General features: G+C 41.6%; 1 protein-coding gene across 2 annotated transcripts in view; it reads right to left on the minus strand.

Moving 5' to 3' along the window:
• Window positions 1–457: 457 nt before the first annotated feature.
• LOC149323788 (calcium/calmodulin-dependent protein kinase type IV-like) overlaps window positions 458–13,641 on the minus strand; it is a 135,369-nt gene continuing 122,185 nt past the window's right edge. Inside the window, exons 10-12 of one of the 2 annotated variants that reach the window (XM_089492329.1) lie at window positions 12,097–12,223; window positions 8,551–8,703; window positions 458–4,696 (exon numbers count right to left, since the gene is read on the minus strand). In XM_089492329.1, coding sequence (XP_089348455.1) covers window positions 4,493–4,696; window positions 8,551–8,703; window positions 12,097–12,223 — 484 coding nt within the window. In that variant the 3' untranslated portion in view covers window positions 458–4,492. The remainder of the gene's footprint in view (window positions 4,697–8,550; window positions 8,704–12,096; window positions 12,224–13,641) is intronic. The other variant, XM_089492337.1, reaches the window with a different exon arrangement.

Consider the following 13,641-nt stretch of genomic DNA (forward strand, 5'->3'; position numbering starts at 1 on the left):
ACAGTGCAGCCTGCAGGCTCCTTGTGACCTCTGTGGCCCTTTTTATGTCCCCCAGGGTCCAAAATATTGCCTGTACGGGTCATGGAGGCAATTTTGCCATATTCCCCCGCCCCCTCCCTGGGCTATTATAGGCCCAATGGAGTCCTGTTTTCTAACAAGAAATGAATGGAAAGTTGACTTTTGGGTCACCTCTTGTTGCAAAAAAAAAAAAAAGATCTCTTACACATGAAATAGCCTGCTGGGCTAAAACATGGTAAAAATGTCTCTTACATTGCCCAGAGGGTGTTTGGGAGCTTTTGAGGTCAAAAAAGCTCCATCCAATACTCATTAAAGTCTTATCCAGGAAATGGAGGGTACCCAGCACTCTTAATCAGAAAAGCTGAACACTTAAAAATAATTAGTCTGCTAGCTCTTTGTCAGACCCTGAGACAAGAGTAAGATTCCTTTCTTCCTATGGTCTGGTTGATTTCAAAGAATGACACTCAGAAACCCATGTCTCACTGGTTTATTTTCATATGGTACATGCAAATCACTTCTTAAACATATCAGCATCCAAGTATATCCTTTTCATTCTGCAGATATCAGTTTCTAGATTATATGAAAAGGCTAGGTAAGTCCCATTTATTAAAGCTTCATAAAAGGCAAACTAGTGTCTAATTCCAACACCGCCATTAATATTTATATCACATGGAAGCAATACATTATGCAAATTTGATCAGTCATAACTGCGTTTATACCCTGTATGCATTGCCATGAAGAGTTTTAATTTTTGGTTGGGTTTTAAAAAGAGCACTCATATGAAAACGTAAAAAGATACTTGCTACAATACAGCAGTGCAAAGATGCTGAACATGTGGAAGAAATAAATACAGATGGAAACATGCAGGAGAAGTATTTGAATATAGACTAGTATTGTCCAAGCCATCCTTAAAGGCTCTTTGCTAATGCCATTTTTGTAAAATAATTTCCCTTTAACCACATCATCTTATGTTTACATACAGGAAAAACAACAACACCATAAGCCTTTATAATAAAGCTGGGTAAAGCCTTAGATCACAATGTAATATGAGGGTAAGCCTAAAGGTAAGCTTAAATTCATTGCAGCTATAATCCAGATTTGGGAGTAACTTCTACTAAACTTAGTGGGGCTTAATTCTGAGTGGACGGACAGCGCTGCAATCTATATAGCTGGGACTAAAGTTGTATTGAGAAATTTTGCATTATTCATTTTGTACGGAATTGTTCCCCCTCTGCTTTCAAATTATAACCATTCCATTAGTATGCACACCAGGAAATGGGGTAGAAATAGAGAACTGGTATTCCTTCTTCATTCAAGTAAAAAGCAATATATTGCATTTATATTCTGCATTCATGACATTTCATATACCTAGACATGGTCACAGTCTTTACAATAGCCCTGTAAAATAGGCTGGAATTATAATTCCAATATTGCACGTGTGGTGGGAGAGCTGGGTCCAAGAGACCATGACCACCTACTAAGTACCAAAGTCACACTTTAAGGCTTCATTCCTATGCATACTTCAGTGGGAGTAAGTTGTATGGAATTCCATAGGGATTGCTGTTAAACAACTAACTATGCAGAGGACTTTGCTAAAAGATGCTTAATAACAGAAACTGTGACAACCTACACAAGAGTCAAATATAATGCACTCCTTTGTTTTGCCATGATGCTTATATTTAGAATATATAGTCCGGCATGGACATGTACTGAACTTGTTGAATGAAGACTTACAGATGTGGATTCCTTGCAAACATACTGAAAATTAATCACAGCAGAGAGTATATGGCAAGACCTTTCCCCTGTCTTTTGGATGAATATGAAGCAATAATGGTTTCTGAACTTTACGGTAATGCCTTAACCATTCCCCATTACCTTCTTTCACCTTAGCATTATGATGACTTTTGAGCTTTTGATGACAAGGTCTCTATAATTTTCCACGTTACTGTGCTATAATAAATACTAGTAATAAAATTCACCTAACAAGCAAAGGTATGAGGATCATGATCCTGCTCTAATAATCAGCAGTTTCATTGCCATGGAAGATGCAATAGCACCAGTAATGTTGGCGTTTTCATTTCCCCAATACTTCAACATACCTAATCAAGTGACACACATATTAAGTGCACCTACCAGAACTGCAGCTGTAGGTTCTGGAATGAATTTCAACATCACAGATGCTTTGTTTAGTCCTCCAGATCCCACTGATACTAAGAAGCTGAAACTTATGTATTGTCATTAACTCTAATGACTTTCAGGCCTCTACTAATGTGTTATTCTATGTATAATAAAAACAAACAAACCCTAGCTTTCTGGAAGGATTGTCATAGGAAAGGAATGCACCATAATCTTGTAAGACGCTATTAAAGCACTACTTGTGTTTCTGCAGTGGCGGGATATTAAAAACAGAAACAGTTCAGTTCCTGTAAGTAATAACTTAGTCCTAAATTCAGGCTGCATCCCCAGACCACTATTCAAACCATGATGTGCAACTAGGAACATAACCCTTGCTTTATTAGGGGGACCACCCAACTGTGTAGCTAACAGCGACCAAAATCTGTGACTTTACAGTTTTAAAGTGTGCACAATTTCCTCATGAACAGGTACTGCTAGTCCTCTTGAATGTATTTCAGAACCCACAGGCAACTCCAGAGCATTGTCCTTCATAGAAGAAAAATAATTTTCCCTTTATATGAAGTGGTTTCGATCATACAGTGTTTCTCTGTTTATGTTCTCTGAATTGTTCTTGTCTCCAGGCAAGAAATTAAGTTGCAAATACAAATATAAAACCCACCTCTATTTTTCCTTTCTATGAATAAGGTCTTGGAATGTGTTGACTTTTTGTGCTTGGGTCAATGACTCCTTGTGCTGAAGAAATGTTTTTTTCATGTTAACTTCTAATTATTTATGCATTCAAACGTGTCAAACATCACAATACCATTAAAAACTCATATAAGATTTTTCACTGCAAAAACAAAGTGAGCTCTTCCACAGTAACCAAAGTAGTTATAATTTACCTGGCCTCATATAAATAATATTTAACTGTAGTGGAACAGAAAACACAAAATTAAGGCATACTCTAGACTGCTGTGCATACTCTTAGTTTTAACTTTCACATCATCTATGCTATTAAAAATTGAGGCGTAAGAAAATGGGGAATAAGTGCCTAACATGTTTGGTCACTATCTGAGTATGTGAATTTGAAATCTTGTGCCCACTTATTTGGGAGTATGCCCTAGTAAACAATGTAAAGCTTGTTTCTAAGTTATAGGATTGTGCTGTAAAAGAATTGTCTCTTGTCAGTTCTTTGTATCATTTCTGTTTATATGTTTAGAAAGTGAAGTGCTATAAATGCATTACAAATTAATGCTTGTTGTCAGACATCTATTCTGCTGATTTTTCAACTAGTATAGGCTACACTTGGCAGAGTAAAAGGTTGTTAGCATCTTTTCCCCTAGATAAGCATCTAAATTTACCCTGATATTGGTTTTTATTGGCACACCTGTACTGAATCACTCTACAACGAGAAGTTAAAAAAACAACCCTTGGTTAGCACACATTTCTGGAAGCCTCAGCTATGCAAGCATTTTTGTTGTTTACGGTAGCACCTTGAGTCCTTTTCTACTGAAAAAAAATCTTGTAATACTATACATCTTTCCTCATTGTAGACCCATCCCTATGAGCAGTTGCACAGTTTCCAAGCTGTGGTTAATTCCAACTGGCCCTTTGACAATGGCACCTACCTTCTTTATTTGTGTACTGCTCTTACGTGTTTTCTCAAAATTGCCACAGATATTGAAATGGCAGAAGTCTGAAAGATATTTTGGATATCATCAAAATACTGTATAGAAACAATGAATGATGATAGAGGTAAGGCATTCTTAACATAGGCTTCAGGACCATACAATTTCATAACCTTCTGAAGAAACATTTCGATCTCTCACAAGAATGTGTGGAATGTTTTTGCATATAAATTCCTAAGTTCTCCATTGTAAACAGTTTGTAAATTATTATCACTGATAGATGCAAAATGTCCCACATGCTATTTTGAAAAAAACCTGGTGGACCTTACGTGCCTCATCCATCTACTGGGTGATTATGCATTCGAAAGGAAGCATATCAAAGAAATGTCATGATGTCTAGGAAATGCCCATCTTGTGTAAGCCTTTCAGAGGTTATTTATAAACACTTTACATGAGATATCTGTGTTGATCACAAGGAATGCTCCCACACTCCCTGCTCTCTGGTATTACTGTAAATATCACTTTATCCATGGCATGCCAATAAAAGACTGTTTACTATTTTTTTTCAGAAGCAGTCACATGCATTGAAGTTCAGGTCACCAGCTAGTGCATTTTGCACCTCAAAGCAAAGGCACCCAAAAAGGGTTAATGCTTGTAATTCTTTCCTGCTGAATGGTAACTTGGCTGGTGCATGAAATGACAGATCTTGGCTGAAAAAAATACCCTAAGATCTAAGGCTCTTCTTCAGGTGTTTCTTCCTGAAATACCACTGGCTGAGGTTCAACAAAGCTTCCTGTTGCTGCTTCTTTTTCCTCCACACACTCATCACTTTCTTGACCGAGAGACTGGTGTTGGCTGGGCTTGATACCATCATGACTGCTGTGGCTGCTTGCACTTCCAAGACGAGTTGATGCAACAACAGCTTTCACTGCAGCCTGATTTTTTTAAAACAAAAACAAACATAACCCACAGTTAGATTGCTTGGCTCATGTACTGTGGTTTTTTTTATAGACTGATCCAGAGGCAGTAGTCATTTGATCCCACATTGTTGCAAAGCAAAATGATAACCACTTCATAGTATTCAAAGAGACAGCCATGTTAGTCAGCCTTAGCATAAAGGAATCCAGTAGCACCTTTGAAATGAATGGGTACAGCAATTGGGAACCTTTGGCCCTGAGGACACAAAAGGAGTCCCCACCTAAATTGCAAGCTTCTTATCTTATACTGATAACGAACAAGAAGCCTGGTTATTGCATGCAACTGGGCTCTGATTTGCAGGCCGAGAGGGTTTTGCATGGAATTGGAGATTTGGTTTGCAGCTTGGGAAGGCAGGTTTTCTATTACATAATGGGTGAATTATGTCTATCTTTGCATGTGTGAGAGTAGAGATGTGCCCCAAACTAGCAAAAGCACTGTGGACATTTTTTTTTTAAAGCCAAAATAAATAGACTTGCTGAGACCTCATATTGTTTCTGTGGCTGCATCTGCACTGCAGAAATAATGCAGTTTGATGCTGCTTTAATTGCCATGACTTAATGCTATGGAGTCTTGGAGTTTATAGTATGTTGTGGCACTTTAGCTCTCTGACAAAAACTACAAATCTCAGAATGCCATGGCAGTTAAAGTGGTGTCAAACTGTATTATTTCTACAGTGCAAATGCAGCCTATGCAAATGAAATGATAAGCAACTGAATCCAAATGGTAGCTCTTAATGAAACAGACCTCTTGCATTTACAGTTTTCCACCTCTAAGGGTTACCTCCTCTTTTCTTTCCCTTGTGTGTCACAACTACCTAACTGACAGTGGAGTGGGTCCAAATGCAGCACAGAGGATCAGAGAATTCTGCTGTTTCACAGGAAGAACCCCTGAAAATCTGGTAGAGGCACCTCCTGTGAACATAGCTCCATTTGTGGAAGGTGCTGCTATATAATTTCCAAGGAGCATTCTCCACATCCTACTCCATTGAAAAGGCTCCCTCAAAGAGGGAAAGTGACTAGAATAAGGAAAGGTATAGGAGAGTGACCTGCTACTTGAGAAATGTTCTCGCCCAATATGTTACATTGGCTGGGAGGGGAATTATTTCACTGCTTAAATCCAATGCTTTTTTGTTCTGTCTGTCTGGGGTATATATATTGTGTGATCTGGAAAAGCAGGAGTGATTTGTATGTGTATTTTGTTTTGTTGCTAATGGCAGGCCTCAGGGTGGGAAAGTCTGCAAAAGAGGATTAGTGTCTGCTCATTGTCTGCTGGGAGATTTATCGCATACCATGCAGCTGTGGACAAGTTTACATAGGGACCACCAAACACAGTGTGCAAACAAGAATCAAGGAACACGAGAGACATTGCAGACTGGGCCAGCCAGAAAAATCAGCAGTAGCAGAACATGCCACAAACCATCCTGGGCATAAAATACTGTTTCAAAACACTGAAATTCTGGACCATGCCATCCACTACCATGTCAGGATGCACAGGGAAGCCAATGAAATCCACAAACACCTGGACAATTTCAACAGAAAAGAGGAAACCCTTAAAGTAAACAAGGTTTGGCTCCCAGTCCTGAAAAATAGCAAGATAAAGACTCAACAAATGCAAATGAGAAATCTCCCAGCAGACAGTGTGTGAGATCTGGGATCCTCAGACCAGTAATCCACAAGGAAACCTATTCAAAAAGAAATAAAGTTTATTGTAGAAATAAGGCAGAAGTAATCCATTGGCACGTTTTTGCAGAATCTGAGGTCCACAGGAAAAAAGTACCACTTTTAACCTTCCCCCAGCCCCTCCTTTCTCCAGCCCAGTTCTATTCCCACACCACACACACCTTGCCATGGCAACCAAGTCTTTCTCAAGCCATCAACCTTGAATGCCAGATGGTTCACAGGGCCTTATCACTAACATTCCAACTGCCCAGCTAGGCCTCTCCAGCAAGCTACCATTGACTAAGCTTTTCTACTCTCTATCCAACCCCCTCCCACTATAATAACTTTAGACAGAACAGGAATATAAGCAGTTATATGAATGAATACATATATAGGAATAACCATTATAACTGAACTCAAATGACTGGTTCTGACACAATGAGCACTATCAAGCAGACACTAATCCTCTTTTGCAGACCTTCCCACCCTGAGACCTGCCATTAGCAACAAAACAATACACATACAAATCACTCCTGCTTTTCCAGGTCACACAATGGCGGGATACAGACGGGCAGGGGAAGACGTCTTGGAGGTGTATTCTGCTGAATACGGAGCCTCCAGACCGCCCACCCCGGGGGCGTGGCTCAGGTGTATGGGGCTTCCACATGGGGGGCAGTGAAGACCGTTTCTTGGGGCCGTTTCCTGGGGCCGTTTCTGACCCGCAGTTTCCATACCGCCACCTCGGAGGACGCTGCAAAGAGAGAGGCAGCTTCCTCACGGGCGGCCAAAAACGGGGCTTTTTTTTTTTCCTTTGCCGGCTGGCGGATGCGCAGCTGCGCAGCTGCAGCGCTAAGCAGCGGCGGCAGAAAGCCTATGGGCACATTTAAAGTGCCCAAGCCCCTTTAAAACTTTTTTCCCCGCTCTGCCCAAGAACAATGGTGGTCTCCTGCCAGCTGGTGATCAGCTGGTGTTGGCATCCTTGTCCACTTGCACTTTGCCAGTGTCACCAGCATCATGGATGCCTCCTCTCCTTTGGTCCCCGCGCTCCTGCTGAATCTGCAATGCACAGCCACAGCTGTCTCCGCTGCCAGCGCTGTCCCCCTGCCATCCCCCATCACCTCCCTTGTACATATGTAAATATTTACAGTTTTAGCGGTTTTTATTGTTAGGTGAAAATGGCACAGGAATGTGTGTAGGGGCTCACTTTAAAGTCCAAACTTTCCAAGCAGCGCATGCGTCCATGTTGCTCTAGGGTTAGGGTTAGGGTTAGGGTTAGGGTTACGAGTCTTAAAATGCGCTGCAGCTGTGCTGCAGCTTCCACACCTGCATGGCAGCTGACGCTGCAATTAAAGCCTGACTGCAAACTGCGCATGTTCCAGGACCCCGACTCATTATGCGACGCAGCAGACACGGAGCTTTTAAATGGGCAACTTAAATTAGCGGCGTAGCAATTCTGGCGTACCGGTGCAGCAGCTTACAGACGGAGCTGCGCAGCTGCGCATCAAACGGAAAAGAAGCGGGGAAAAGCAGCACCTTTTTAATGCCGCTTCTTCCCGCTTGGGGCGTGCGGGCGGCGTGTTCATAGCGGCATTCAGGTAAGGGCCGTCTGAAGGCTCTACCTTCATGACGTCATGAATACACCCCTTTTTGCCCGTCTGTATCCCGCCAATATATATACCCAAGACCTTTCCAGGCAAGCATTCTCTGAAAATGCCAGCCACAGATGCTGGTGAAAGATCAGGAAGAAACTCTTCTAGAACATGGCCACATAGCCCGAAAAACCCACAAAAAACTATGGATGCTAGCCATGAAAGCCTTCGACTTCACACTTTTGTTTTGTTTTCAAAAAATTATACATGATAAGTAGTTGAAATCTAGGACTGTGGCCTAAATCCAGTTGCTACACACACATAGAATAGACACATTATAATGAAATATATGTAAGTGTTGACTTAGTAAATTCCATTGGATTCCATAGTTCTGCTCTGATTGGGACTAACAATTAGATTTAGGCTGTTGATGACTATTGCTTAGGAGACAGTGACCTTACATTGTATAATGAGTTGAGTGTTGAATTCGTAACAAAAAGTGACTCTTGGGGACACAAATGTCTCCTCCATTTGCATAATTTCCCACTCCATTCCAGAATTTACCTTAAGTTTACGCCGAGCATTGAATTCTTGGAGCTTCTTTTGGGCTGTATCCATATGAGCAAAATTGGCTGCCTTTCCTGTGACCCAGGGATGCTGCAGAGCTTGAAATGTGGTAAGACGCTTCTTTGGATCAAGCACAATTAGCTTCTTCACCTACAAAATATGGGGGGGGGGGGGTTAAAAGTAAACTGCTCTCCACATTTTATTCCTTTGGTCTTACAGGCTGCAATTCAAAGTGCATGTGCTCAGCAGATACTACTACACACTTTGCCCAAGATCTTTCTGGAGCACTGGCAGAGCATCAACCTGGTAGTCTACAGGATGACAATAATGCTTCCTTCCCCAGGTGTGTATGGGTGGGTGGGTTCAGCTTTGTCTCTGGTCATTCAGTAGCATGGAGGTACTACTGGGTTTAGCAGTGGAGAATGAAGCACCTTTAGCATAAGGCTGCTCCATCTTCCCCAGTGCAAAAATGGAACCTAGGGCCTTTTCATATACCATAGTTATAGCACTATGGATTCCATTTTAACAGCAACGTCTAATGGAATCCTGGGGTTTGTAGTTTGGTGAGGCACTAGAGCTCTCTGGCAGAGAATTCTAAATACCCCTCCCTGAACTACAAATCCCAGGATTCACTGACACTGTTGCCATGGCAATTAGAAGTGGAATATAGTGTTATAACTGTGTAATGGGAAAGGGGCCCTGGACAGAAGTTGTCCATGCCTGTACAGTCAAATAGTGGCCTGGGGAAGTTCTGCCCAGGAGTTGTCCAGCAGCCCTTGTGCACCTGGGGCTAATCTGTTGCACCCAGCAGGTACAGGACCCCTCCTTCTGCAATGCTTTAAAACACATTTATACTGGCATAACAGGGTTACACCAATAGGATCCTGATCTTTATTTTTAAATATTTATGTTTCTGAAAGATGACTGTTTAATGGCTCTTTGAATGCAATGCTGAGCCTGGATTCCAGTTCTGATGGGCAAGTCCAGGCTAAGGCAGTGAGACCTTGAAGAATACTAAAAACAAGTACATATGTATGAACTCCCACATTAGGAGGCTGACTTTGTGCTGTGGTGGTGTTGCCAGGCTAAGAGCCATAGCCAGCCTCTTTCAGGCTTGAAGAGGGGATAGCAGTGGGCTTCCTCTTTCCCTCTATCCCAGATGGCATGACTGAGACTAGAGTTTGAGAAACAACCACACCAATGTACCACCTGCTTCTTTACTCAAACTACAGCTGGGAAATGGGGTCAAGTGAGTAGTAAATGCTAACAAGTCTTGGGAAGGACAGGGGATATCTACAGGTCCCCTCCCCAGGAGCATTGCTGTTTTGACAGAATTATAGTAGAAGAAGCTTATGTACATATATGTACATGTGTTGCAGCAGCAACAATGAGGTCACTAGACCCTGGAAGAACTCAAGTGCTTACTGTAGTTGCACCACTGATAATCCAGCCTTCCGAAAGGGGAAAGAACGATGGAACCAAAGATCCTATCTGCCCCCCCCCCCCCCCCCCGGACCAGCTTTGTCAATGCTAACAGTGCCCAGCTCTTAATATGTGGGGCATGCAGCATTTGCATTGCTCCTAATACATGGGGTATACAGTATTTACACTGATCACTCATGCTGGCAAAAATAAATGCACATTATGGCATATTTCTTCATGAGAATCTTTAAGCGATTAATATCCAATTTCTTTTAAGGGTCATTCACATGTTTTTGAGCTGAACCGACTCAGATCGCAAGATCGATGCGATACGAAATCAAAGTTCACACTACTTTCGCCATGATTGAAGCTGTCCGTGGCAATTTAATCCTGTTACGTTCACATTACCATTTATATTGATATAAAATGGAGCTGGCAATTCATTCTTGGATATATATATTTTACTGCCAATGAAATGATGCACACTTTTGTCATACCGATGATGCAAATATTTAAGCTACTGTCTACTACAGCCATGCAACAGTAAAGATGTGCATAAGCTGTCAAATTTATTTTTTAGAAAAGTACACCATTTAACGATGTTTCTAGGAGAACCACCTCCCTGGCTTTGGTGAGCTCTGGGAATCAGCCATCGGTGCAGATAAGAGGACACTGGCAGAAGAGGGAGGGGGACGGACTGCGCTTTAAAGAGACCACTTTCCAAGAAGTAGGAAGTTTGAATCCATTTCATTTCTTGAGCTGCTTTCAGTGCTGAAAGGGGGAAACAATGGTGTTTGGATGGAAGGGAAAAGGCAAAGGAGTGGGCATGATCTGCCCCCTGAACACAGCAATAGCAAGTACATTTCTATACTGCTTATCTGTGCACTTAAGCACTCTCTAAGCCAGTGGTTCTCAACCTGTGGGTTGCAACCCCTTCCACAGGGGTCACCTAAGACCATTGGAAAACACATATTTCCGATGGTCTTAGGAACCAAGACACTGGTTGGGGGTCACCACAACATGGGGAACAGTATTAAAGGTTGTGGCATTAGGAAGGTTGAGAACCACTGCCCTAAGCGGTTTACAATGTGTAAGCTAATTGCCCCCAACAAGCTGGGTACTCATTTTAGTGATCTTGGAACGATGCAAGCCTGAGTTGAGCCTGAGCCCCTGGCTGGAATTGAACTCATAATCTTATGGTTTGTGAGTGAGTGACTGCAGTACAGGCATTTAACCACTGTGTCACCAGGGCTCTTCCATTAACCCCTTCCTTCCTGTGCTCCGAACTGAATGGACAGCAAGTTCCCATTTGCGGCTGATAAAAAACGACCAGTTTTTTTGAAAAGATACACTAAAAACCCCGGTTCCAATAGAACCGGGTTAAATAGGTTTTTTGCCAGCCCCCCTGCAAACTGCACTGAGTCTACTCAGTGCGTGTATGAACGAGCCTGAAATAACCCGGTTTCCACACCAGGTTATTTCATAGTGTGAATGGCCCCTTTGATTCACATTATCAGTTCTGACAAAAATAAAATAGCAAGAAACTAGAAGTGAGGAAATAATGTCTCAGGCTCTCCCATGTCATTGTTCCAGTGTGTCAGTCTCTATTTGAATGCAACCAAGAGTCACAATTCTATTTTAGCATTTCATAACAACTGTACATTAACTATATACTATATATACTCCTGTACGTCTAGAAATTTAAGTTAAAAATTGACCCCAAAAAACTGGGTTGACTTATCCATGGGTCAGTATATCTTAACTCTTACCAAAAAAGGAACTATCCCCTTCTCTGAGTAGAATGGTGAAAGGTGATAACTTAGTCCATCCAAGAGAACCTAAAAGAAGCACCAACACCCTCTCTGCTCTCTCCACTGTGGTGCTGCTTCTGACCTTTTTGAATGGTTGGGTAAATAGCAGCATGCTCTGGCATCATTTTCCTTTCCTTCATCCTTTGTTACATGCCACTAAATTTTACCCTCAACTTATACATGTTATATCAAAATCCATAATTTTGACCCCCAAATCTGCTCTTATATATGAGGTCAACCTATAGTCAAGTATATATAGTACATAACAACAATATATCCTAAAATCAACAGCAAAATTTGTTGAACATACCAAGTCCTTGGCATTCAGAGACACGTCATCCCACCAAGGGGAAATAAAATCATATTCACAGTTCAGAATTCTCTTGAACATGTATTGATCTCCTCTTTCATCAAAGAATGGTTCAAAGCCACAAAGTCTGGAGAGAAATTAAGAAACAAATCAGTGATATAGCTTGATCACTGATATAGCTTGATCAATTTTAACTTCCTTTACACAAACATGAAAGCAGCACAGGTATGCCTGGATAGGGGATGGGTGGCAGTTATGGGACTGCCACTCCCATCATCACTCATCACTGGCTATGTTGGCTAGGGATCATAGAAAACAAAGTCCGACAACATCTAGTGTAGTGGTCCCTAAAACATTTTGTGTTGCCACCTATTTCCTCTTGCGTGACAACTCTAGCACTCCATACCTATTTCTTGATATTAGGTCCACTGTTCTACTGCAAGGTCAAAACTACCAGTCTAGCACAATAAAATTAAACATGTATATGTACTTCACAAATAAAACTTAACTTTGTAAAACCATTCATTTAATGTTTTTATCAACTTGAAAAAAAAATAAATTTCTGTCTTATCTGTAAAGCATTGTCTTCAAAGTTTTAATGGGATGGATGTGCTTGATGCAGTGATAATGGTTTTTCAACATCAGGCTGGCACTAAGAGGAATCACCACATTAAGTAATTTTCAGCCTCTTTCTTTCCAAACAACTGCACTGATGCCTTACTGTACTAAATATGATATTGAGAAGACAATAAAGGGCATCTTGACTTTGCTCTGTAGTTCAGGGTTGTGGCCAGAAATATATATATTTTTGAGACCAAAAATGCTGATATGATTTAAAAACAAATTGGCCTCAACTCCATGTCACTTTGGAGTGAAATCAGTTTTGTCTCCACGATTCCTGTTTCCTCATTGCTGATATCTAGAAATGGATTGGTCCATTCTGGTATTGATTGAGCCAGTCTGGTTTAAAAAAAAAAAAAAATCCTGAAATTTATCAGACATGTCTTTATGTAGGGACAGCAAGCAATGTGAAGTTGTCCAAAGCCAAAATCATGATTTTTAACTGGAAACAAACACACACATACATACACACACCTATTGGTTTTCCTATTTGTGGGAGGAACTGGGTACATGAAAGAGTGTTTTCCACCCCATCAGTCACCCAGTTAAAAAGCACCAAGAAGCCAAGGAAAGGAAGTGGTGCCTCATTAAAGGGAGGCCTCATAGGAAACACTGATGCTGAGGCTTCACTAAAAGCTCCAGCAACATGAAACAGGCTGGGATATTTTGAAGGAGGAGAGTCAGCAGTGGTGCAGTGGGTTAGTCAGGGCAGCCCTGAGCAGAAGAGGTTATGCTGTGGGCAAGAGGGATAGTGGAGTCTGCTTGCAGCAGGGTTTTGGAGAGGGAGGCTCAGTCCACCTTCCCTTCACTTCCCTCCTCTCCTTTCCTCTCCATCTCTTCCCCTCCTGTGTAGTCAGGAAGAGGGAGAGGCCCTGGGAGAAATGTTTCTTGCTCTTCTTTTCTTTTGCCACCTTACTTAGTTCT

This window comes from Sceloporus occidentalis, unplaced genomic scaffold, assembly GCF_023333645.1.
Source record: "Sceloporus occidentalis isolate IW3139 unplaced genomic scaffold, rSceOcc1.0.p SCAF_1, whole genome shotgun sequence".
NCBI classification, from domain to species: domain Eukaryota; kingdom Metazoa; phylum Chordata; class Lepidosauria; order Squamata; family Phrynosomatidae; genus Sceloporus; species Sceloporus occidentalis.